This window comes from Aotus nancymaae, unplaced genomic scaffold (assembly GCF_030222135.1).
Source record: "Aotus nancymaae isolate 86718 unplaced genomic scaffold, 86718_ANA_hifiasm-v0.15.2.pri h1tg000014l, whole genome shotgun sequence".
Taxonomy (NCBI): domain Eukaryota; kingdom Metazoa; phylum Chordata; class Mammalia; order Primates; family Aotidae; genus Aotus; species Aotus nancymaae.
Window position 1 is genome coordinate 50,248,656 of NW_026988425.1, and position 25,757 is coordinate 50,274,412.

Below are 25,757 nucleotides of genomic sequence, written 5' to 3' on the forward strand. Positions count from 1 at the left end.
AGTGAGCTATGGTCACTCCAGTGCACTCCAGCCTGGGACAACAGAGCGAGACCTTGTCTCCAAAAACAAATGAACAAAATAAACAAAAAAAAGCAGTCCAGATTTTCTCAGACTGAACTTGTAGAAACTACAAAAAGACTCTTTGGCTCTAAGCTTCAGGGTCTTGGAGAGGTGCAGTGTTAACAGTTCAGATTATTATTTCAATTTTTATTCAAGAGTGTTCATGTCTACAGCCTTCTTTTGAAGCCTCTGAGACTGTGACTCTGGGACTCCTGTAACTTCGAATGGAAGAAAGAAAGCAGAGAAACAATTTTGAGACTTAATATTAAGGCTGAGCACAGTAACTCATGACTGTAATCCTAGCACTTTGGGAGGCTGAGACGGGCGAATCACTTGATGTCAGGAGTTCAAGACCCACCTGGCCAACATGACGAAACCCCATCTCTACCAAAAATGCAAACTATTAGCCAGGCATGGTTGTGCCTGCGTGTAGTCCCAGCTACTCAGGAGGCTTGAGGCATGAGAATCACTTGAACTTGGGAGGTGGAGGTTGTAGTGAGCCGAGATTGTGCCACTGCACTCCAGCCTGGGTGACAAAGAGAGACCCTGTCTCAAAAAATAAAAAAGAGCCAAACAGAGGATATATAGCTTAAATAATGATTTTTTCATACATTTATGAAAATCCTTATTACTTATAAATTTATCTCCTTTCTACTACACGTGTTCTTTTTTCCATAGAACCTACCACAGTGCAAGCAGTCAATAAATATTTGTTGGAAGAATGAATGAATGCATTCATTATGATCAGCTATTGCTGGTCCAGAGCAAGATAAGCCAAGGTCAAAGAATAGGTGCCACAAGAGGAGATAATTTCCTCTTGACATTAGGACTGAATTCCTAAAGGGCCTTCCTGCTTATCTGAGTGATGTCTAAGTTCTTAGGCCATGTGATTTATACTAACCTTACTTCTTACCAACAAACAGTGATTGGTTATATAAATACCCAAGTAATTCAGACCCATATATGTCCATTTCTGCACAAAAGATCTGTGCCTTGTTGTTGAACCCTTGTTCATCCCCCTAATTCTGGAAGAGCTGGTGGAAGAAAAGGCACTGTCGTGTCCACTTCCTTCCTGACTTGGACTCCTTTTTAAGGGTTGGTGTTTATTTCTTAGTTACAATGGGGTTTGAAGTGGGCACATGTATATTTCCTGAGTGTTTATAGGGCGCGGGGAGTGATAACAAGAGCAGGCATGAAGCCACAGACAGTGCTGCCTTCATTAAGACCAGCTACCTACCTAGAATGGAAAAACTGGCTAAACTGAGTGGTCAGCTGTTAATAGGCTCACAAGGTAACAGTGATCGTCCAAGCTCATGTTGAGCTCTGAGGGGAAATCCCATTTCTGGGTGCAGCTGAATCACGCATACATATATTACAGCAGTCCCCAACCTTCCTGGCACCAGGGACAGGTTTCGTGGAAGATAATTTTTCCACGGACGGGGTGCGAGTCGGGGGCGATGGTTTCAGGATGATTCAAGCACATTACATTTATTGTCACTTTATTTCTATGGTTATTACATACTCACCATAGTGTAGAATCAGTGGGAGCCCTGAGCTTGTTTTTCAACTAGACAGTCGCATCTCAGGGTGATGGGAAACAGTGATAGATCATCGAGCATTAGATTCTCATAGGGAGTGCACAACCTAGATTCCTTGAATGCACAGCTCACAGTAGGGTTTGTGCTCCAGTGACAATCTAACGCCGCCACTGATCTGACAGGAGGCGGAGCTCAGGCAATAATTCGAGTGATGCGGAGCAGCTGTAAATACAGAGGAAGCTTCCCCCACTTGCCTACCGCTTACCTCCTGCTGTGTGGCCCTGTTCCTAACAGGCCATGGCTGGTACTGCTCTGTGGCCTGTGGTTTGGGGACCCCTGTCCTAGGAGATCTGTGAGCAATGTCTGAATGTTAGTCAAGGGAAATGGAGCGCATCCTTCTGAGGCTGAGGCCAGATCTTGGCTTGCCCATTGCAGAGGATAATTCTCTGGGCTCTAAGACGTGGCTTTTTTTTTGCTTCCTCATAACCTGTTTTTTCATTATTACTGTCTAAGTAGTAAGTAAGTGTCATTGGTTTCTTTTTTTTTTTTTCTTTTTTTGAGACTGAGTTTCGCTCTTGTTACCCAGGCTGGAGTGCAATGGTGCGATCTCAGCTCACCGCAACCTCCGCCTCCTGGGTTCAAGCAATTCAAGCAATTCTCCTGCCTTAGCCTCCTGAGTAGCTGGGACTACAGGCATGCGCCACCATGCCCAGCTAATTTTTGTGTTTTTAGTAGAGACGGGGTTTCACCATGTTGACCAGGACGGTCTCAATCTCTTGACCTCGTGATCCACCCGTCTCGACCTCCCAAAGTGCTGGGATTATAGGCGTGAGCCACCGCGCCCGGCCATTGGCTTCTCTTAAAAACCTTTTGGGCCAGGCATGGTCGCTCACGCCTGTAATCCCAGCACTTTGGGAGGCTGAGGTGGGAGGATCACCTGAGGTTGGGAGTTTGAGACCAGCCTGACCAACATGGTGAAAACCCATCTCTTTAAAAAATAAATAATTTAAAAAAAGCCTTTTGGAAGTACTTTTATGTCACATGAATAGAAGCAATGGAGATAATTTCCTTCCTTCACCTTCATTCACTGTTCTGTCTTTGGCCCAGGTTCACTTTCAGCACACCAGAGATGTTGCTCATGGTCATCTGTGTGTATCTGGGTTCAGTTCTGGGATTCACTGTTCATGCAGGGTCATTGCAGTCTCCTCCATCCTCCTCCCACCTTCTGTTCCCTATCTTTCATGTCAGCCAGTTAGACTGTACTTCATCCTTTGAAGGAAACTGGGAGTCTTTCTTTTGCTCTCATTTTCCCCAGTCTGTAGACCACTAGCAATGGCAAGGTGGTTTACCATTCACCATTAATAAACATTTTACTAGGGGTTTAATCATCAACATGTTATTTCCTGTTTTTCTCACATCAATGTGAAAACTACCTTTGTCTCTCTAGTGACAATTTGCTGGTGTGACATGCTGACTGGATTGATTAACTGATTTCTCAGAGTTGACCTCTAGGGATGTCTTGGAACTCATTCAGCTGTCCAAAAAAAACAAAACAAAACAAAACCAGGGTTAGACTGAAACGGGTGAGACTAGGAAGGCATTTGCTTTGAAAGACTGTAGTTTCAGCTTTGCGCAGTAGCAGTATCGTAGCCAGTGAGGTTTATCTGAGGCGTGATCATTGCGAATTGAAAACTTTTCCCAATATCCTGCTGTGATGACTTGCAATGTAGTCAGCATTGGCAATTTTTGACAGTCTCTATGGAGACTGATTATAGAAAAAAAAAACCAGAAAAAAAAATAAGAAAAAATAATTAAAAAAAAGAAAGACTATAATTTCTATTGAAATATACAGTTTGTTGATGGTCTTCATCCATTAGTATTTACATTTCTTTGTCAATGTCTAGAAAATATGTGATTCTAACAAAATAGTCTGATTTTGAAATATTATTTTTCCCTCAGAGACCATTAGAGAGTCTCACTACTACATGTGAGAAGTGCTCTCACGTTTCTTTATTAATTTAAGTCTTGACTTGGGCATTATATTTTATGCTAAGGTAAAATATGTTCCTTCTTAGTTACCCCACTTAAACCTACGGGGGATTCCAAAAGGTTGTTTGCAAAAAATTACCTTTAAAATGCCGGGATGTGTGTGCTTAGAGATATGCATTTGTAAATTTCAAAAAGTAGAGGCAAAAGTAAAATTAATGGTTATGATTGTCTTTCTGGAAGGCATTACAGATGGTCCTTCACTTATGATCATTCAACTTACGATTTTTCAACTTTACGATGATATGAAAACAATACACATTCAGTAGAAACTGTACTTCGAGTACCCATATAACCATTCTGTTTTTCACTTTCGGTATAGTATTAATAAATTACATGAGATATTCAACACTTTGTTATAACGTAGGCTTTGTGTTAGATAATTTTGTTCAGCTGTAGGCTATTACAAGTGTTCTGAGCACATTAAAGTTAGGCTAGGATAAGCTATGATGTTTGGTAGGTAAAGTGTGTTAAATATATTTTTGGACCATGCATGGTGGCTCATGCTTGTAATCCCAGCACTTTGGGAGGCTGAGGAAGGAGGATTGCTTGAGCCTAGGAGTTTAAGACCAGCCTGGGCAACATGGTGAAACCTCATCTCTACTAAAAATATAAAAAAGTAGCCAGGCGTTGTAGTGCACACCTGTAGTCCCAGCTACCTACTTGGGAGGCTGAGGTTTGGGAATCACTGGAGCCTGGGAAGTTGCTGTAATGAGCCATGATCACACCACTGCACTCCAGCCTGGGTAACAGAGTGAGACCTGACCCAAAAAATAAAATAATTAAAAAAAAAATTTTGACAACAGTATTTTCAGCTTACAATGGGTTTATTGGGACATAACTCCATCACAAGTTGAGGCGCATGTGCATATTTCTCACCATGGTGGAGTTTTCTAAAATGAGATTGAGTGCCGAGTTCTGCTCTGGTAGAGCTGAAAAGGATAATAAGCTGGAGCCACAGCAATCTATTTATATTGGCTTAATTCCAGGAAGATGAGAACATGGAATTCAGTGCTTACTGGAAGAAATAACACCTATGTTAAACCAGGTGATTACCAAAGGGAACCAAGAAAAATGAAAAAAAAAAAAAAATTAACAACCCTAACTTCCAACAACTCTAACTGGTTTAGCACAAAGTACTGAGTTGGTGGGCACTTTCCACAAACTGCCTGTATAGATGTACTGGCTCAATGAATAAATTCAGAAAGAAGGCTTTGCCTGGGGTATGCCACACTATGAAATTTGAATGATTTTTCTGGAGCAGGAAAATGATGGTTTGGGGCTTATATACGTGGACCATGGGACTAGAGAGACTTCACTTTTTTTTTATTTTGAGATGAAATCTTGCTCTGTCACCCAGGCTCGAGTGCGATGGTATGATCTTGGCTCACTGCAACCTCCAGAGTAGCTGGTATTACAGGCATGCCTCAGCCTCCTGAGTAGCTGGGATTACAGGCATGTGCCACCATACCCTGCTAATTTTTGTATTTTTAGTAGAGGATAGGTTTCGTCATGTTGGCCAGCCTGGTCTTGAACGCCTGACCTCAGGTGATCCTCCCGCCTCGGCATTCCACGGTGCTGGGATTACAGGTGTGAGCCACCTTGCCCAGCTACGAGATCTCGCTTCTAATCACTATTCTGCCACTTATATAGCTGTGTGACTTTGGGCAAATTGCTTAATTTCTCTCTCTGCCTTGGATTACTTGCCTGTATTGGGGAGTAACAGGGCCTATCTTATAAGTTACTGTAATGATCCAAATGAAATAATGTATGTAAAGTTATGATTTTTATGTATGTAAATAAGTCATGTATATTTAGCAATGAAGGCTATTATAAGGTAAAACAAAAGGGTAATGTAAGGTAAAATAAGAGCATTTTAGAAGAAAAAATTCTTTGAAATTTTTGAAAGTTAGGCACTCATTGGTAAATACTTAGCATCTGATTTGATCAGTAAAATATTGGCCAAGGATGGATCTACCCTAAATAAGCAATTTTACCTGGTGTCAGAAGGACAGCTACTTTATTTACAGAGATGGTGGTGAACAGCATATTTGCTCATGGCTGACAACAAATTCCTAAATCAAATTAGATGGAAAGGCCCAACATTAGAAGATTCTGGCTGGGCGTGGTGGCTCATGCCTGTAATCCCAGCTCTTTGGGAGGCTGAGGCAGGCGGATCATAAGGTCAAGAGATCAAGACTACTCCAGCCAACATGGTGAAACCCCGTCTCCACTAAAAATACAAAAATTAGCTGGGCGTGGTGGCGCATGCCTGTGATCACAGCTACTCAGGAGGCTGAGGCAGGAGAATCGCTTGCACCCAGGAGACGGAGGTTACAGTGAGCCAAGATTGCATCATTGTACTCCAGCCTGGTAACAGAGCAAGACTCCGAAGATTCTGTGTGCATATGGGTGTATAAGTCAGTGCAGATGTTAGGGATGGTGGCTTTTCCATAGCTGTATAATTTTTTCCTTAAATTATTTTGACCTCTTAGTTATCCATCTAGTGGAGAGATGTCTTTATTATTTTTATTTTTTATTTTTTTGAGACACAGCCTTGCTCTGTTGCCCAGGATGGAGTGCAGTGGTGCGATCTCAGTTCACTGCAACCTCTGCCTCCCGAGTTCAAACGATTCTCCTGCCTCAGCCTCCCAAGTAGTTGGGACTATAGGCACCTGCCACCACGCCCTGTTAATTTTTGCATTTTTAGTAGAGATGAGATAGGGTTTCACCATGTTGGCCAGGCTGGTCTCGAATTCCTGACCTAAATGATCCACCCACCTCAGCCTCCCAAAGTGCTGGGATTACAGGCATGAGTCACCGAGCCCAGCCTAGAGAGGTGTCTTTAAATGGTCACTCAAGTCCTTAGCTTTGGCTAGTATGGTAATCTGGGATAATTTTTACTTTTTTTTTTTCCTTTCAATCACAGTTGAGTCTCGGACAATTTTTAAAGATTCCAATTCTCCTCTTTCCAGACACCTGGAAGGAATACGCTTCTCTACGTCTATGAAGTTAGGCACGTCCACATAATTTGACTTGGCAAATGAAATGTGAGATTAAATAATGAGACTCACCTCTCGTTTCCTCTGCGTTGGTCACCGAAGAAGAACATACTGAGATGGGATCTACATTATCCAACTCTGCCGGCTGGTGTGAGACATGTATTGTGAATAAGAAACAAATTGTCAGCCAGTGAGATCTGGGGGTTGTTTGTTGTTAAAGTAGAAGCTAGACTACCCTGACTGATGCAGGCTATGGAGGGACAGGTATCTACTTGTGGATGGACACTGATTCAGAAGTAGCCTGTGACACAGCTGAACTTTACAGTCTGATGCCAAACAACTGAACAGGTTGATGCTTAAAGAACGACTCTTCAAAGATGAGAACAGCCCACAAACAAAACAAAACAACACAAAAGGAAAATTCTTCAGAAGCTCCGTCCTGAGAGCCCTTCTGTTGCTAACAGGACTTTCTCTCCCTCTAGACACTGCCCTGCATGGAAGGTTGATCCATTCACTTTCTCCTTTACCGTCTCTGATTCATACAACTATAATTGTGGAAAAGACATCGTGGACTAATGACATCTTTTATGATTGCTTTCTACATCCCCTTTCCTTGCCAACTCCCTCTCTGCCTTTCTACTTCTTTCCTTCCTGAAAAGAATGAAATGACAGAGTGTGCCTACTTTATGCCAGACATTGTTTAAAGTTCTAGAAGTGCAAAGCCAAAGGATTGTGATTTGGCACCAGGTGAGCTTCCATCTAGTTAATGGTATAGTCTAACCTCTTTAAACAAATACTACTAATATAAAGTGGTGACTGTTATACAGGTACTTGAGATATTTACAAAATAACATCTAGGCTCCCAAATAACATGGAGTGGCCATCATCTTATGTGGCTAAGCCTTGAACTTTATACAGACCTCTAGCCCAAATCAATCCAAACAACACATAATTATCTTAGTAAGATCTGCAGTTAGTGGGAGTCTTTCAAAACTTTGCTAAGTCTTAAGTTTGTGAAAGTCTTGAGTAAGCAAGAGGCCATTATTTTGAAACAGAAAAATAGTTAAATACATAGAGTATTTGAGGAATGTGTGAGAACTGCCTATTCAACTCTGTTGGGCCAGTATGTAGATCTTTCCAACTCACATGACCGTCTCCCTGTTGGCACAATCAATCATATCTGAAAATGACGATATATGGAAATAGTCAAATAACAAAGAAGAGAGATAAACATTGTCAAGTGACTTGGGCTGTAGCCAGGAACTGACAATATTAAAAAAATATTTTGCAGAAGATTTTACATTTAAAAGCTGCAAACTGTGACTGATCATGGGAATTTATTTTTTTATTTTTATTTTTTTATTTTTTGAGATGGGGTTTCACCATGTTGGCCAGGATGGTCTTGATCTCTTGACCTCGTGATCCGCCCGCCTCAGCCTCCCAAAGTGCTGGATTACAGGCGTGAGCCACCACGCCCAGCCGGGAATTTATTTTTAAATATGTTTCATTAGTTCAAGGTAGAATGACAATAAATGTGAAGAAAATGCCTGGGATGTGATTTTTTTTTTCTGTTTTGCTTTTATTCAGCAAAGCATACATTTTTTTCCCCAAAACATAAAATCATTCAGCAAAAAAACCAAGCAAAGAACAATAACAAAAAACAGCACACATGCCACAAAGCAAACCAAACATAGCTGTTTCTCTACGATAACATATTTTTTCTTTTAATTTTGGCATGTTGAAGTCACAGAAACTCACAGACTTATATGCACACCCAAAGATTCTAAGTGCTTATTTAGGAAGTATCTTTATTTGAAATAAATAATTATTTCAAGTTATAAAACTGATGGCTTATAGAATACAGCTTACTAAATTGGTCTTTGTTCTTACAAACTAGAGTAACCTTGTCCTTTGAGAGTTGAAAATATATATTCATGTACATTTCTGCAGCGAGTGGCCCACAGTTAATTTTCATCATTGGTGGAGTTGGTAGAATGTTCACTCTCTTCTGCTGCTGTGCTGTGTCTTCGTTGACTTGGAATAGCAGGAAGCACTCGGTTTGTCCGCAGAGGTTCTCCAGATAGAACTGGGGAGAAGGAATAGAATGAGAGACTTTCAAGATTTGCTTCTCTCACAGGAAAGCGGCAGGAGAATTGTGTTGTGTTTTAGGAGTGGAGGCATTTCTAAGAAGTGTCCTGGTGAGAGCTAGACTGCAGAGGGAAGCTGTGTATGCATATCTTGTATCTACATCTGTTCAGGCTTGCCGCATGAAGTCTGGGATTTCAAATATGCATACATACAAGACTGTACTAAGACTGATACAGGACTGTACTAAGTTTGATCAAACATGACTGGGCTGTGCATGCCTGGAAGAGCTCCTCCTTGGGGGTGGAGTAGCTGTTGATGTTCAACAACTGCTCACAAGGCTCTAAAGAAGCCCCAAGACATTTGTACTGTGCTTTTAGGCAAACCTCAAAAGGCTCTTAGGTTTCTTTTAGAAAAAGCACTGTGTGCCCTTCCTTTTTTTTTTTTTTTTTTTGTAGAGCTAAGTTGATCAAGGAGCTTTATCTTTCCTTCTCTCCTGAAACTTAACTGTGAAAAACAAAGCTCCTGGGACCTGCCAAAGAAAACCTCTCTTTGGCTTCTCCAAGCCACATCAGGATTCAAGACTGAGTGACTCTTTCCTTAACTAGAAGTTTTTGTGGCTTAAAGACAGATTCGAGCTTGAATTTCACTCAATGTTACAATTAACACCATCCAAAATGTTCACTTTACACAAATCTGTAAAGGGTAGAGGAACTGATCTGTCAAGGAAGAGGTCTTGGCTTCCGCACTAACTCTCTGTGTGACCTTGGACGTATCCCTCTACCTTTAGTTTTCTTATCTGCCAAAAGATAGACTTGTATTTAGACCCTATAGTTCATTGTTTTTACCTAAAGAGTTCGAGAGCTCTTGGTTGTCTCCTTCAACTCCTAGCCTGGGGGAGAAAGACATACTGGATGTGTACTCTGTGCAAACAGTGTGCCAAGTGTTTTACCTATGTTATCTCATTTAGTGCTCCCATAAATCTTATTAGGATGGCACTATTGTTATAGACAGTGAGGAAACTAAAGTACAGAAAGTTTGAGAAACTTGTCTGAAATAGGACAGCTCCTAAATCATTTAACCTGCACTTAAGAGGATGTGGAGGGGCTGTGTGTGTGTGTGTGTGTGTGTGTAAATGAGGTGGGGTGCAATTGGAAGAAAAAAAGAAAAGAAATTAGAATCCAGTATGTATTGTTTATTTCATGAGGCAGTAAACTCAGTGTCCTGTAGTTTTGTTCCTGGCTCTATAATGGGAATAATAAAACTTGCTTCAGTTTTATTATTATTATGCTTCAGAGTATAGATATGAGAATATTCAAACTCAGAATCTCTGGGTGGGGGACCCAGGAATCTACTTCATAACAAACACCCCAGGTAATACTTAGGCACACTCAAGTTTGAAGATCACTGGCCCAACAGAGTATCTTAATATTTTATATTAGGAGAGTTTTTTTTGTATGAAATATTACAAAATAAATCAATAATACCAAAAGTAATCCTGATGAACAGAATTTTTTTTTTCTGCTTAGGAATGCCTGGACCGTGAGTACAGAAATGATATACATTTCTATCTGTCCAGTATAGTAAGGAAACTGACGTCAGGAGGCCGTTCTTAAGAGATAACTTTTAAAGCACCTTCTTAAAGACATTAAATAATACCTATCAAAATAAATGGTTATTATTTCAATAGTTCAAACACAAAAATTCCTGAAGAGAGGGAATATTCTTTTTTTAAAAAAATAAGCATTTAAAAAAAGCTTTAAAGATGATCTCTGTTTTCCTGTAATTATAAGTGTTGGCACTTGATGTTCCCTTGAAAAATGAAAGTAGGGCCAGGCGTGGTGGCATGCCTGTAATGCCAGCACTCTGGAAGGCTGAGGCAGGCATATCACTTGAGGTCAGGAGCTTGAAACCAGCCTGGCCAACATGGCAAAACCCTGTCTCTACTAAAAATATATATAAAAATTAGCCGGTCATGGTGGCGGGTGCCTGTAATTCCAGCTACTTGGGAGGCTGAGGCAGGAGAATTGCTTGAACCCGGGGGGTAGAGATTGCTGTGAGCCAAGATTGTGCCATTGCACTCTAGCCTGGGCAACAGAGTGAGACTCTGTCTCCAAAAAACAAACAAACAAACAAAAATAAAAAGAAAAGAAAAATGAAAGTAAATTGAAATAACATTTAGTTGCATCTGGATGTGTTAACACTTGCAAAGGAAGCTGCGGAAGGTTCATAATACTTACATTTTTGATCTGGTAGGGGAGCTAGGTTGTTCCGAGTGAAAGGAAGGTCCCCGATTTTGTGTCTGTTTGGGGAAAGATGCTGAAAATTTTGTCCTGAAGATAAACATATTTGCATCAATCACTTGAGTCTCAACCAAGTGCAAATTACAAAATGCAATGGATAGGAGAATCATCAAAGTTCTTACAGATCACTAAATTTAAGGTGGTAACAATAACAATGAAAACAATAATGGCTACACTTTATTGCATTTCTGTTATATATATACCAGTCGCTGTTTAAATGATAGAAGAAGGTACTAGAAATCATTTCTTGCATGAACTAGTTTAAATAAAATTTTATAAAGAAGCACAGTTGGTTACTTACCCCATAAAAGTTAAAGTTAAAAAAATATATAGATATGGCATATTTTATCATATGTTTATCAAATCTTTGATGAAATGAGTAGGTGATGAGTAGACTATTTTCTTTTTCTTTTCTTTTTTGTTTTTTTGAGACAGAGTCTTGCACTGTCGCCCAGGCTGGAGTGCAATGGAGTGATTTTGGCTCACTGCAACTTCTGCCTCCTGGATTCAAGCAATTCTCTCACCTCAGCCTCCCAAGTAGCTGGGATTACAGGCACCTGCCATCATGCCTGGCTAATTTTTTTTATTTTGTATTTTTAGTAGAGACGGAGTGTTTCTCAATCCTGGCTGCACACAGGAATTATCTAAGAAATCAGAAAAAATACTGCTGTCCTAGCCACATCCTAGATTATTAGATCAGAATGTCTGGAGGTGGGGTGTGGTGTCAGATGTTTATCAGCTCCCAGCTGATTCAAATGTGCAGCCAAGATGGAGAATCATTGACCTGGAAGACGGAACGGGGTAGAAGGAAGCACTTGGGAAATCTATTCTCTAACTTGGACAGAAAGCAATGATGTATGCGTGGATCATGTGAGCCAGCTCTTGAGATCTGATGGTTACATCTTCAGAAATTTCGTGAACTGTTTGACATCACACTAGTGTCTTGAAATCAGCCATGGTGGATATATTTACACTGTGAAAAATCAGCAAGCACAAATTTTTCTCCTGGAGAGCCAGCTGTTAAACATTCATCAATGTACTACTGACTTTACGAGATTGATGTAGCCAGGCGCGGTGGCTCATGCCTGTAATCCCAGCACTTTGGGAGGCTGAGGTGGGCGGATCACGAGGTCAAGAGATTGAGACCATCCTGGCCAACATGGTGAAACCCCGTGTCTACTAAAATACAAAAAATTAGCTGAGTCCCAGCTACTCAGGAGGCTGAGGAAGAGGAATCACTTGAACCTGGGAGGTGAAGGTTACAGTGAACCAAGATTGTGCCACTGCACTCCAGCCTGGTGACAGAGCAAGACTCCATCTATTTAAAAAAAAAAAAAAAAAAAAGAGATGGATGTTTGATATCCCAAAAAAGAAGGGAACACACAAATGTGATTTAAATCCGTTTGAAAATTGACTAGATGGTGCCATGAATAGGAGCTTGGTTGGGCCTCTGGGGTCAAACAGGATTAGGCTTCATTCCCAGCTTTCCCACTTTTTAGTTGTAAGACCTTGGGCAAGTAGTATAATCTCTCAACACCTCAATTTTTTTTCATACACAAAATGGTGAAAATAATTGTATGCCTTTTCCACTTGTCATGAGAATTAAATTGGAGAACAAGAGTAAAGCATTTAGCTTATAAAGTACTCAATAGATCTTACCAAAAAAAGATTATTTAATCTTTTGCCTATCAGTCTAGTAAGAAAGAACCAGAATTGCTATAGCAATGCTTCTAGAGTTTAAGGGTCTTCTGTTTGAGCCAAATAACATAAGAAAAAAAAGAAAAAAACAAAAGCATTAGCCAAGATCCACCTTCCATCTGCTTAAGTGAATCTTATGGTGGGTGGTCTGTGCAGAAGCAGCCACCTCAGAAATATTAGTGGATGAAGACTGAACAGAATATACAGTCTCCCTGGGGGATAGTTTGTTATTATATTTTGTCTTTTTGAACACTGAATGTCAAATAACTTTAGGAGCCATTATTTACAGAGAAAACATTCCTGTGTAGAATTACATTAAAATTTATATTAGCAAATAGCTTAACTATCCATGAACACTTGAGCAGAAATCTGTAAAACCAATAATGAGATAATGATGATTATGAGTTATGTTTATGGAGTACTAACTTTTTTCAGGAATAGGGCTAAATGCTATAGGCACGATCTTATTTAATTCTGACAATCACTTTTTCTTGTGAGACAGATTCTATTATCCTCATTTTACAAATGAGGACCCTGTGACTTGGAGAAGTTCTAAAAGTGCTCAAGCCATATGCTAGGAAGGGACAGAGCCTAGTTTTCAACCCTATAGGGCTGACCCTATAACTTGTATTATTTTGCCTCCTCTAAGCAGAAGGGAGAAGTGGGCAGAGAAGGGCTGCAGCAGTGACTCAGAGATTCTGTGTTGGCATTTTGATCAGTTTTCAGAAACAGGATGGAGCCGTGCATAGCCCAAAGCCGTCTTGTGTTGCAGGCAACTCCAGGGAGTGTCCAGCTTTGGGGACAGGGTCAAGGACCACTGTCCTAGGAAAAAAGGACAGGAAATGTTTTCACAGTGACATGATGGAACCAGAGGTGACTGCAGGATTAATAATAACAACGATAATAATAAATAGATAATTCAGCAGTCATCCATTGAGCACTCATTATATTCCAGACCCTAGAGTACAAAGAGGAGAGAAGGCAAGGCATTCAGAAGGGGATTGCAATTGACGCAGGAGGAGAGACAAGTAATGTGGTTTTGAAGCTCCATGAATAGTGCTGTGATAGCGTTTGTGAGGGCATTGCAGCGAAAGGAATGGTCCAGAGAAGTTGAGGTTTTCTTGAATCCCATAGACCTTGTTCCAATATCTCCTCTGCCACTTCCTAGCTAGCTCTATGACATTGGGCAGATGAGCTAACTTCTCTGCCCCAATTTCTTCAATTATAAAATGAGGATAAAATTTCTTTTGCAATGTGTGGAAAGTGAAGAAGTGTGTAGGTCAGCAAGTTGGAGCTATTCTTTCTTTCCTTTTTTTTTTTTTTGGAGACAGAGTTTTGCTCTGTTGCCTAGGCTGGAGTGCAGTGTCTCGATCTTGGCTTACTGCAATCTCCACCTCCCAGGTTCCAGCAATTCTCCTGCCTCAGCCTCCTGAGCAATTGGGACTGCAGGCATGCACCACCATGCCAGGCTAATTTTTATATTTTTAGTAGAGATGGGGTTTTACCAGGCCAGGCTGGTCTTGAACTCCTGACCTTAGGTGATCCACCTGTCTTGGCCTCCCAAAGTGTTGGGATTACAGGTCTGAGCTACCGTGCCTGGCCAGGTGGAGCTATTCTTATTAGAGTCCTAAGAAAGAGCCATATCTCCTACAGAGATCAGGGTTACCATCACATATTATAGAAGGTAAGTTTTGAGCTGGTTCTTTTTTTTTTAAAGACAGGGTTTCACCATGTTGGCCAGACTGGTCTTAAACTCCTGACCTCAGGTGATCCGCCCGCCTCGGCCTCCCAAAGTGCTGAGATTACAAGCGTGAGCCACTACTCCCGGCCCGAGCTGGTTCTTAAAAGATTGTGGGAATCTGTCAAGCACACAGCGGACAGAACCCAAAATAACAATAAGGGCCAAGATGTCATAGAATGAAAAGGTATGAAATTGTCAAGAAACTGAGACTTATTCAAGGAACTGTTGAAGAGGCAGGCATGGGGATTTGAAATGGGCGGTGCAGAAGCTGAGAATGGGAAGTTGAGGCCTGACCATGCCCTGAGGGCTTTGCTTGCCCAGTTTAGAATCCTGGCCTTTGTCCTGAAGAGATGCAAAACCTCTGATGGGTTTAGACATGGAGCGGGGATGGGTCACAGGATCAGACCTAACCAGCCAGAAGACTGCATTGTTGCTGAGATAGTCTAAAAAATTCTAGAGAAGAAAGCTGTCTTTTGAGGGAGAAAAAAAAGTGCACTCTTTTTTTTTCTTTTCTTGTGATGGCTTATAAATAACCAGGCTAGCAGACAACACCACAGAGCTTTCTGTTCCATTTTCTGTGAAAGCTGCCTGCAATGAATTAAGCTGATGTGCTCCAAATTCCAACTCTCTAGGATAAGTGCTTCATCCCCCATCTGGCTGCATCCAGCTCCTGACAGGTCTCAATAAATGTTAAGCAATAATCATTACAGCTAAATGTTCAGGGCTGCTGATGTAAGCGTTAGATAGTGGCTGCCCGGAATTTTAACAGCAGCACTGCTAACCCATATTATTTCTACCAAACCCAGGGCAGGAAAGGAGGAAATCCAAAGATAAAGGGACACTCCAAGTTCAAGTCAGTGGGATAGCGGGATGATTTATCCAATTGCTTTGCCACATTGAACTTTCACATGAAATATTGAGAGCTCAACGTAGAAATCTAAGTTTCAACTCTCCTAGACTAACCATGACGACGACAAAACCCACTTTGGTGTAGTGTAGAAACCTCAGTGATCTCAAAACAACTATTGTTAAAAATGTTCACAAAAACGGGTGGGCACAGGGGCTCACACCTGTAATCCCAGCTCTTTGGGAGGCCAAGGTGGGCAGATCACGAGGTCAAGAGTTTGATACCAGCCTGGCCAATATGGTGAAACCCCATCTCTACCAAAAATACAAAAACAAATTAGCCAGGTATGGTGGCGGCACCTGTAATCCCAGCTACTCGGGAGGCTGAGGCAGGAGAATTGCTGAACCCAGAAGAGAGAAGTTGCAGTGAGCCGAGATCAGGCCACTGCACTCCAGCCTGAGCAATAGAGTAAGACTCCATCTAGGAAAAAAAAAAGTTCACAAAAATAAAATTCATAAGGCTAGGAAAGCTTTTTATATTGGGGGGGACAATGTCATCTATTAAAAATTATATTGTAGAGAACTGGTAAGCATATCAACAATCTGGACTTTAAGCATTAAAGAGAGAAACACATTGCCATGGTGATATCTTCCTATTTAGGTCTGGGTTCAAGTTCTGAATATATGACTAATAGCTATAAGACTTGGAGCAGCCAGGCGCGGTGGCCTGTGCCTGTAGTACCAGCTACTCAGGAGGCTGAGGTGGGAGGATCACTTGCACACAGGAGTTCTGGGCTGTAGTGCGCTATGCAGATTGGGTGTCCGCACTAAGTTCAGCATCAATATGGTGACCTCCTGGGAGCAGGGGATCACCAGGTTGCCTAAGGAGGGGTGAACTGGCCCAGGTCGGAAATGGAGCAGGTCAAAACTTCCATGCTGATCAGTAGTGGGATCGCGCCTGTGAATAGCCACTGCACTCCAGCCTGGCAGCATAGCGAGACCCCATCTCTTAACAAAAAGAAAAAACAAAACAAAACAAACAAACAAACAAACAAGGACTTGGAGCAAATCATTTAGTTTTTCTAGCCATGTAAATGGGTCCCCATGAAACAAAATGGTCCCAGCTCCTGTACCCACGGTGTAAGGAGACTGTGGCCCAGGCATATGACATTTCTGCTTTATCAGTTGGGGTTTATCCAAGAAAATAGAGACCTCTCTAGGTCTTTCAAACAAAGGGAATTTCATAGAGAAATATTGGTGATGGGAAAACTGAGAAGCCAAACAGATGATAGGGTGAAAGGACAGTCCAGAGATTACCTATGGTAGAAAGATGCAGCCTCTGCTAGGCTGGAGGGATGATGGGAGGAGCTGGAGTTACCAAGGTCCAGGAGCTGGTGGGAGCCAGCATCACAGAGTGAGGGGCTGTGTGGAGGGAGCTGGGAGGAAATGCAGCCTCCTGCAGATGCCGAAGGAGACAGGAACACAGCGGAACTACTGATTTCCCTCTTTCTCCTGCTCTACTACCCGGAAGCCAGTTGGCGAAGGAGGCTGGGAAGTGTACTTCTCTGGGATAAAGTGGAGCAGGAGGGAGAAGACAGGCAGTGGACTGGAACACTGACTTACATGTCATCTTTAAAACCAAGGTCACTCTAGCTTGTCTGTACAGTGTAGTGCTTAACATAGGGACTGACGCACAGTAAAAAAAATCAAATAAGGCTGGGTGTGGTGGCTCACGCCTGTAATCCCAGCACTTTGGGAGGTTGAGATGGGCAGATCACAAGGTCAGGAGATGGAGACCATCCTGGACAACACGGTGAAACCCCGTCTTTACCAAAAATACAAAAATTAGCTGGGCGTGGTGGTGGGCGCCTGTAATGCCAGCTACTTGGGAGGCGGAGGCAGGAGAATTGCTTGAACTTGGGAGGCAGAGGTTTCAGTAAGCCGAGATGGTGCCACTGCACTCCAGCCTGGGCGACAGTGTGAGACTCCGTATCAAAAATCAAAAAACAAATGTGTGTGTGTACATATACAGTATTATGTGCAAGTCACTGTTTTAAGTACATTACACCTATCAACTCATTTAATCTTAACAACTACTGTCAGCCCTGTGAGTTAGGTATTTTCTCCCATTTTTTAGACGAGGAAACAAAGGCTCAGAGACTTTAAGTAACAGAAAGTAAGTGGCAGAGCCAGAATTTGAAGCCAGCCTGGAATGGCTTTAGAATCCCTCTCAGGCCAGGCTCAGTGGCTCACATTTTTTTTCTTTTTTGAGATGGAGTCTCACTCTCTCGCCCAGGCTGGAGTGTAGTGGCACAATCTCAGGTCACTGCAACCTCTGCCTCCTAGGTTCAAGCGATTCTTCTGCCTCAGCCTCCCGAGTAGCTGGGATAACAAGTACGCATCACCACGCTCGGCTAATTTTTGTATTTTAAGTTGAGACGGAGTTTCACCATTTTGACCAGGATGGTCTTGATCTCTTGACCTTGTGATCCACCCACTTAGGCCTCCCAAAGTGTTGAGATGACAGGAGTGAGCCACGGCACCTGGCCCAGATGACTTCTTATTGGGAGCTGATTCACATGGGGGACATGCATTTTTCCCCTTCTCTACTTCCTTCCTCCTGCTCCACCAGCCCCTTGAGGAAAGAAGCCACAGGTTAGGTGGTGGGGCGCATAGAGGGAAAGAGCATATGTTGCTTGTGATCATGGAGCTACCAAATGTCTGGGAACTGCCTACTTCAGACTTCTTTCATGTGATAACTATAAATTTTTTTTTTTTTTGAGACAGGGCCTTATTTTGTCGCCCAGTCTAGGGTGCAGTGGTGTGCCCTTGGCTCACTGCAACCTCTGCTTCTCAGGTTCAAGTGATCCTCCCACCTCGGACCCCCAAGTAGTGGGACCACAGGCATCCACCACTACTCCTGGATAATATTTTTTTGTATTTTTTGTAGAGATGAAGCTTTGCCATGTTGCTCAGGCTGGTCTTTAACTCCTGACTGAGCTCAGGCGATCCATCTCTCAAAGTGCTGCCATTGCAAGCATGAGCCACCGCACCTGGCCGTGATAGCAATACACTTCTATGTTGTTCAAGCCCCTGTGACTTTGGGTTTCTTTTACAGGAAGCTGATATAAAAGAGACAGTCCAAGGCTGTCTTTGGAATGGAAAAAGAACAAGACTTTCAGATTTTCACATGATTTTCAAAACAGAAGGCATTAGTTTGGCCGGGACAAGCCTAACTCTGGAAAACAGGATGGGTTGAGGCCCTGAAGTGTCAAAAGGTGGCACACCACTGTGTTCCCTTCCTGATCCTTCTGCAGAAAAATGCAAACACTACCCATGCCACCAGCCAAGCGCGCCAGTGTTTTGTGGTGGAAGCAAAATATTCAATGGAGTTTTTCTCAGACATCAGGAAACGCCTTAATGTGCTTATCCATATTTATCCTGTGCCTAAATATGTATAGAAATATGTGCAAGGGAGCCATATTCTACCTCAGAGGCTTCAAGCACTGGATCCATGTCGAAGGGTGAAGAAAGTCAGCTTCACATTGCATATTAAACACAAAGGAATGTTCTCATCCTAAAAAATATATGACTCTTTTCTACTTTTTTAAAAACACCTTGCTCTCTTGGTCTTTCATTTTTCTACTCTCAGAGAAAAATGAGTTCAAGAAATAAATTTTTTCTTCTCTTAATCCTACTGTAGGAAAAACAACAACTGAAAGATGTTTATTTTATTTTATTTTTTTTGAGATGGGGTCTTGCTTTGTTGCCCAGGCTGGGCATGATCTTGGCTCACTGCAACCTCCGCCTCCCGGGTTCAAACGATTTTCCTGCCTCAGCCTGCCAAGTAGCTGGGATTACAGGCAACTGCCACTATGCCCAGCTAGTTTTTGTATTTTTAGTAGAGATGGGGGTTCCACCATGTTGGCCAGGCTGGTCTCGAACTCCTGACCTCGTGATCTACCCACCTTGGCTTCCCAAAGTGCTGGGATTACAGGTGTGAGCCACTATGCCTGGCCTGAAAGATGTTTGTAAGGCCTAACACTTCATGGAGAGACAGTAGAGTGGCGTGGACTGAACTGAATTGCGGACAGTGGTGTCCAAGTGGACAGTGGTTACTCAGATCCAGCCAATTGCTGCCATGTGGGAATCTGGGTTTAGTGTTGCCAGATTTTCTGGTTTTTCGAGAAAAGCTAGAATTCTAGATTTTTATATAAAATTTCATAATTTAAAAATATTCACAATTTATTCACTTAAGAACAAACCAAGGTACTATGGTACCGAACAGGTTTCGGAAGCTGTTTTGCAGACTCTACTTCTGAACAATGGTTCAAAAAATCCGCTATGGATCTTTCCTTATTTTTTTTTCCCATAGAGATAGGGATCTCACTACACTGACCCCCACCTCAACCCTTCAAAGTTCTGAGATTACAAGTGTGAGTCACTGAACCCAGCCTGTGGACCATTTAAAAAATAAAAATAAATTTTTTAGTTTGATAAATTTATTTATAAGGTGGGGAATAGATACATATATATTTGTTTGTATAAAAATATAAATTCTTAGGCTTGGCATGGTGGTTCATGCCTGTATCTCAGCACTTTGGGAGACTGAGAACAGAGGGTTGCTTGAGGCCAGGAGTTTACCACCAGCCTGGGAAATATAGTAAAACTCTATGTCTACCACAAAAAAAAAAAAAAAAAAAAGAGCCAGGTGTGGTGGAGCGCACCTGTAGTCCTAGCTACTCGGGAGGCTGAGGCGGGGGATCACTTGAACCTGGGAGACTGAGGCTGTAGTGAGCCATGATTGTGCCACTGCACTCTAACCTGGGTGACAGAGTGCCACCCTGCCTCAAATAAATAAATAAATTCTTTAGTGTGATACATTTAAAATGTGGAATATGTACATATTTCATATCTAAAAACGGAGACATATGTGTGTAAAATATCTGTGGAAGAATAAAAAAAGATGCAGATTTTTTTTTTTTTTTTGACATTTAGCTTTAGATGAGGGGCACTGGATAGCTGGGGAAGAGGCAAGAGGGAGAACCTGTTGGTATGTGTTGAGACCTAACCCGTAAATGTGCAAACCTTTCTACATGTGTCCACACAAAGCATGGCCATTTTCCCTGTTCCCTCACCAAGATTTTGGTTCAGTAGGTCTGGGGTGGAGATTGAATGCCTGATTTAAAAACAATCACACAAACAAACTCCTCATAGGTGATTTTGCCACACACCCCTAGTTAAGAATCCTTGCTAGTGGAAACAGTAATATTCTTGCTCCAATCTGGAAGACACCACACATGTTTGCTGGGAAGATGAGAAGGCACATATTTTTACTTGACAATTACTTGAAGAGGGGAGAAGCAGAAAGTTCTCACAGCCCAGAAATCTCAAATCCAGTGCACTTTGGAAGAAAAGGTGGCTCTAATCACTCAATTTATTCCCACCCTGTCTTCTAGGCTATTGTCACTCCAGTTCCTAGCCTGGTACTGTATGGGACAGTTCCTGTGCAGAGCCTGCTGAGAATGAAGATGAAATCAAGGACATTACCTGATGACGGATTATGTAGATGACGAAGATGGGCTGGCACAGAGGCCTCCTGGTGACCAGGCCGGACACTGAGCAATCTGTCCAGCAGCTTATCAGAAGAAGACACAGTCCAAACTTTGTAGGAAAATACCTGATTAGAATCATTCCTCCAGGGGTTATCTAGTAACATCTGGCAGCCAGTTCTGTTATTTAATAAATCCTGCTCACTTCGACTTTTCTGAGATCGCTGGGCCGTATGATGAGGACCAGAGCTTAGCCCTGCATGAGAAGTGGCCCCATGGGAGGCCGTTAGGAAGTTATTGCCCAGGGTGATGGGTGGGAGACTCTGTGTTCTGATCGGTGGAAGCCCCTTGTGGGCCAGTGGTTTCTTTTCTGGTAAGAGATATTTTGAATTTTCTGAGGGTTTCTTCTTAAATTCAACCATAGCCACCTGATCACCAGGCTGTTCTTGGCAGTTGGTACCCACGATGCTATCAAAGGTGGTGATGATGTCATTGACTTCCGAGGTGTCCTCCTGTCTGTATTGGTCCCTGCTGGGATCCCTCTGATGGGCTCTCTGCTCTTCTTTCTTGTTTTTGCAGAATATTTGGTTGAGCACGTTGAACCGTCCCTCCTTCTTCTGGGGCCGACTGCTCTGGGAGGGAGGGGGTCGAGTAGGCTCTATTCTATGCGAATGTAAAAGAGCAGGGATGGCGTGTGAGGACAGGAAGTAGAGATATCACTCACCGAAATACCGGTCCCCTATTCCATATGCTCCATGGGGTTTTCTGAGGTCCCTCCTAGATACCCCCAAAGCCTTCTCAAGTTAAAGGCGGTGTGAAGAACTCACAGTATCCCTGGCAATCCTGTCCAGAAGATGCTCTTTACTATGGTTAGTCTTTGCTCAAGGAGGATATTTCTTAGATTTTTCTTGCTCCTTCAAGGGATATCCTTATAAAATTTACACCCAGATCATCTGTTTTCAACAAAGCCTTAACTAAACTAAAAATTAGCTGAAAGTGTTGCTCTCACATCTCAAGGACAGTCAGTAGGAGCACAAGCTTTAAGTCAGAGATGAAACCTAAGAATTTGAGATCAGGCTTCAATGAGCAGAAAGATGGAGAAGGTTGCTGAGGTGGGGAGAGTATGGTTTTAGGCTTTCTCTGAAAGAGATCCTAGAAAACCTGGACCTGGCCTGCGGCGGTGGCTCACGCCTGTAATCCCAGTTCTTTGGGAGGTCAAGGCAGGCGGATCACGAGGTCAGGAGTTCGAAACCAGTCTGGTCAACATGGTGAAAACCCATCTCTACTGAAAATACAAAAATTAGCCAGGCATGGTGGTGCACACTTGTAGTCCCAGCTACTTGGGAGGCTAAGGCAGAAGAGTTGCTTGAACTTGGGAGGCAGAGGTTGCAATGAATCAAGATCACACCACTATACTCCAGTCTGGGCGATAGAGTGAGACTCCACCTTGAAAAAAAAAAAAGAAAACCTGGACCTAGTGCTGACCTGCTGACATTATCTCCCTCAGGGACCCCCTCCCCATTTTGAACTAAAACTTTCCTTTTGAAAGTACTTTTTTAAAAAGTATGCTAGGCCGGGGTCAGTGGCTCGCACCTGTAATCCCTGCACTTTGGGAGCCCGAGGCAGGCAGATCACGAGGTCAGGAGTTCGAGACCAGCCTGGCCAACATAGTGAAACCCTGTTTCTACTAAAAACACAAAAAATCAGCTGGGTATGTAATCCCAGCTATTCAGGAGGCTGTAATCCCAGCTATTCGGTAGGCTGAGCCAGGAGAATTGCTTGAACCCGGGAGGTGGAGGTTGCAGTGAACCGAGATTACATCATTGCACTCTAGCCTGGGCGACAGTGTTAGACTCCATCTCAAAAAAAAAAAAAAAAGTATGCTAAAGGACAGGTGTGGTGGCTCACATCTGTAATCCTAGCACTTTGGGATGCCAAGGTCGGGGGATCACTTGAGGTCAGGAGTTCGAGACCAGTCTGGGCAACATAGCGGGATCCTGTCTCTATTAAAATTTAAAAAAAAAGGAAAGCGAGGAAAGCAGCTTTAGTTTGGGCTCCAGCAAGAGGAGAGGAAGAGCGCATCACCATGGTCAGGTGTGGTCACAGAAGAAAGAGAGCAATGCCCAATGTGCAGGCAAATTATAAAGGAAAAAGGCCAGCAGTTGTCGAGAGGTTCCCTGAGGCACTATTCTGTTTGTGTTCCTTGGAAAATTCTGTGTGATTCTCTTCTGAGGCCCCAATTGACTAAATGCTTTCTGCGGTATGAATTAACGATGAAACCTGACCCATGTGTGTGCCCCTAAGAGTCAGATTGCAACATTACTTTTTGGAGTGAGATATTGCAATCTGCAGTTTGAAAAACATCATCACTAATTTTGAATGCATATAGCGAATACTTTCTCTACAGGTGACACAGTGCATCCTTTGAGTCGTTATTCCCATGATGTAGTCTTATCTTTATTCTTTCACCTGCCAATGGACTTTTTGAAATATTGAATTCTAGGCTCCTCATACCACCAGAGAGATCCCTAGGGCATCTCTGATATTCAAGTTTCCCTATACAGAATATGTCCCCGTGTAAACTGATGCTCTTCCAGCATCTTATGTAAACCATCTCCTCCTCCTGTTACAGTGTGTGCTTTAGGCCACTGGGTCTCTGTTATTGGAACACACTCGTTCTCCATTAAGCCTTGTTCCGTTACTAATGAGGAATTGCGATCCCCTGTAGAGGGAGAGGCATTCTGATTTTGAGTATTCTCTGCCTTTTTAGGCTGCTTTCTTCCCTTGATTATATATTTATCCATCTGTCGTCTTTGTAATTACTGACTTTCTAACTAGGTCTCTGAGCGGATGTCCAACTTTTTGATTCCCAGCGCCGAAATCTGAGCAATCCACTGCGCCGGCCAAGACAGCGGTGTTAAGGTTGATGGTGCCTTTCTGCCCGGGAATCTCCGGACTCTGCACCAAGAACTGCCGCTTTAAGGTGCCAGCAAAACCGCCGCGCCGGCCACAAGAGTCGCTCTGGCGACCCGTGGAGCTCCTCCGCTGGGAATCTCCTGGCCCGTGAGCTACAAATATTCGTCTGAAAGTGTGGCGTCCTCTCGTTCTCTGCGCTTTCACTGGGAGCTATGTGCCCGAGCTGCTAGTGATCAGCCATCTTGGATCTCTCTCAGGCCACTGGGTCTCAAAATGGGGTCCACTGAACCCTTGGAGAGGGACCCCCGACTCTTTCAGGGTTTCATGGCATTAAGCTGTATTCATAATAACACCACAATGTTGTTAGTATTTTTCACTGTGCTGTCTCGAATCGATGGTGCAACAGAGGTGGTGGGTAAAATGGTGGCTGCCTCAGTACAAATCAGGACGATAGTGGCAACAATGTCCTTGCAGAAAAAAGTCATTTAACATAATAATGTCCTCGTTTAGGCAGTACAAGTTATTTATTTATTTATTTATTTTAGATGGAGTCTTGTTCTGTCACCCAGGCTGGAGTGCAATGGTGCGATCTCGGCTCACTGCAACCTCCATCTCCTGGGTTCAAGCAATTCTCCTGCCTCAGCCTCCCGAGTAGCTGGGATTACAGGCACTCACCACCACACCCAGCTAAGTTTTTCTATTTTTAGTAGAGATGGGTTTTCACCATATTGGTCAGACTGGTTTTGAACTCCTGATTGTGATCTGACCGCCTTGGCCTCCCAAAGTGCTGGGATTACAGGCGTGAGCCACTGAGCCTGGGCTAGCAGTACAAGTTATTAATTTGATTACATATTGACTTGAGTACACTTGTTTGACGAAACAAGAAGCACTGGTAAGCAATTCTGCTATATACAGAGGAGTGATGGTTGTCTTGTGGTAAAGCAGCTGTGCAATTGTTTGAGTCTCGGGGTGAACTGACACTGTTTTCATGGAACACCATTTTATGCCTTACAGACAAACTATGGTTATGTAGAGCTAAGTATTCAGAAATTTCTGCAAAATAAATAAAGTGAAATACACAGATATGGAGAGTAAAACAGTGGTTACCAGAAGTGAGGGTGAAGTGGGGGAGTGGGAGGTGTAGGTCAAAGGGTAAAAAGTTGCAGTTATGTATGAGGAGTGAGTCTACAGATCTAAGTAGAGCATGGGGACTGTATATTGTATTGTATATTGGAAATTTGCTAAGAGAGATTTTAGTTGTTCTTATCACACATACACAAAAGTAACTATGGGAAATGGGGGATATGTTAATTGGCTTAAATAGTAATCATTTCGTTACATATTTTATTTATTTATTTTACTCTTTTTGAGACACAGTTTCACTCTGTCACCCAGGCTGGAGTGCAGTGGCACGATCTTGGCTCATTGCAACCTCTGCCTCCCAAGTTCAAGCGATTCTTTTGCCTCAGCCTTACAGGTGTGCGCCACCATGCCTGGCTAATTTCGGTATTTTTAGTAGAGATGGGGTTTCGTCATCTTGGCTAGACTGGTCTCGAACTCCAGGGCTCAAGTGATCCACCTGCCGCGGCTTCCCAAAGTGTGGGGATTACAGGCATGAGCTACCGTGCCCGTCTCATCTCACTACGTATATTTATATCAAAATGTGTATACCTATATAGGTATATATAAAATAAAAATATATTAAAATGAATAAAGTGAATGTTTCATTTCAAGATAAATAATTGACAGTTATTGTAGCGAATGACAAAAGTCTAGCTTTTAAGCAAAAATTAGAATTTTAGAAAACTTATATTCATTCTGTAAGCTTGATAGCATCTCAATATATAAAGCTTTTCCAATGAGATTGGTGGTGATACTAACAAATGTGACTTTTTGATATTGTATAATGAAATGTCTCATTTGGAAGATCTTCATAATTAAGTCAACTAATATTTTCCACATGACCAATG

The 25,757-nt window shown here is 42.5% G+C and overlaps 1 protein-coding gene and 1 non-coding gene across 3 annotated transcripts in view; one reads left to right on the plus strand and one right to left on the minus strand.

The window, feature by feature from the left end:
• The first annotated feature begins 3,222 nt into the window (after positions 1–3,222).
• LOC135274912 (U4 spliceosomal RNA) lies at positions 3,223–3,363 on the plus strand. The gene has a single exon (XR_010342657.1). It is a non-coding gene; the product is annotated as a U4 spliceosomal RNA (small nuclear RNA).
• Positions 3,364–8,083: 4,720 nt separating this feature from the next.
• The window catches only part of ANKRD55 (ankyrin repeat domain 55), a 133,917-nt gene continuing 116,243 nt past the window's right edge, over positions 8,084–25,757 (minus strand). The window contains exons 9-11 of one of the 2 annotated variants that reach the window (XM_064375989.1): positions 20,870–21,534; positions 10,972–11,064; positions 8,084–8,732 (exon numbers count right to left, since the gene is read on the minus strand). In XM_064375989.1, the coding sequence (XP_064232059.1) occupies positions 8,611–8,732; positions 10,972–11,064; positions 20,870–21,534 (880 nt within the window). In that variant the 3' untranslated portion in view covers positions 8,084–8,610. The remainder of the gene's footprint in view (positions 8,733–10,971; positions 11,065–20,869; positions 21,535–25,757) is intronic. The other variant, XM_064375988.1, reaches the window with a different exon arrangement.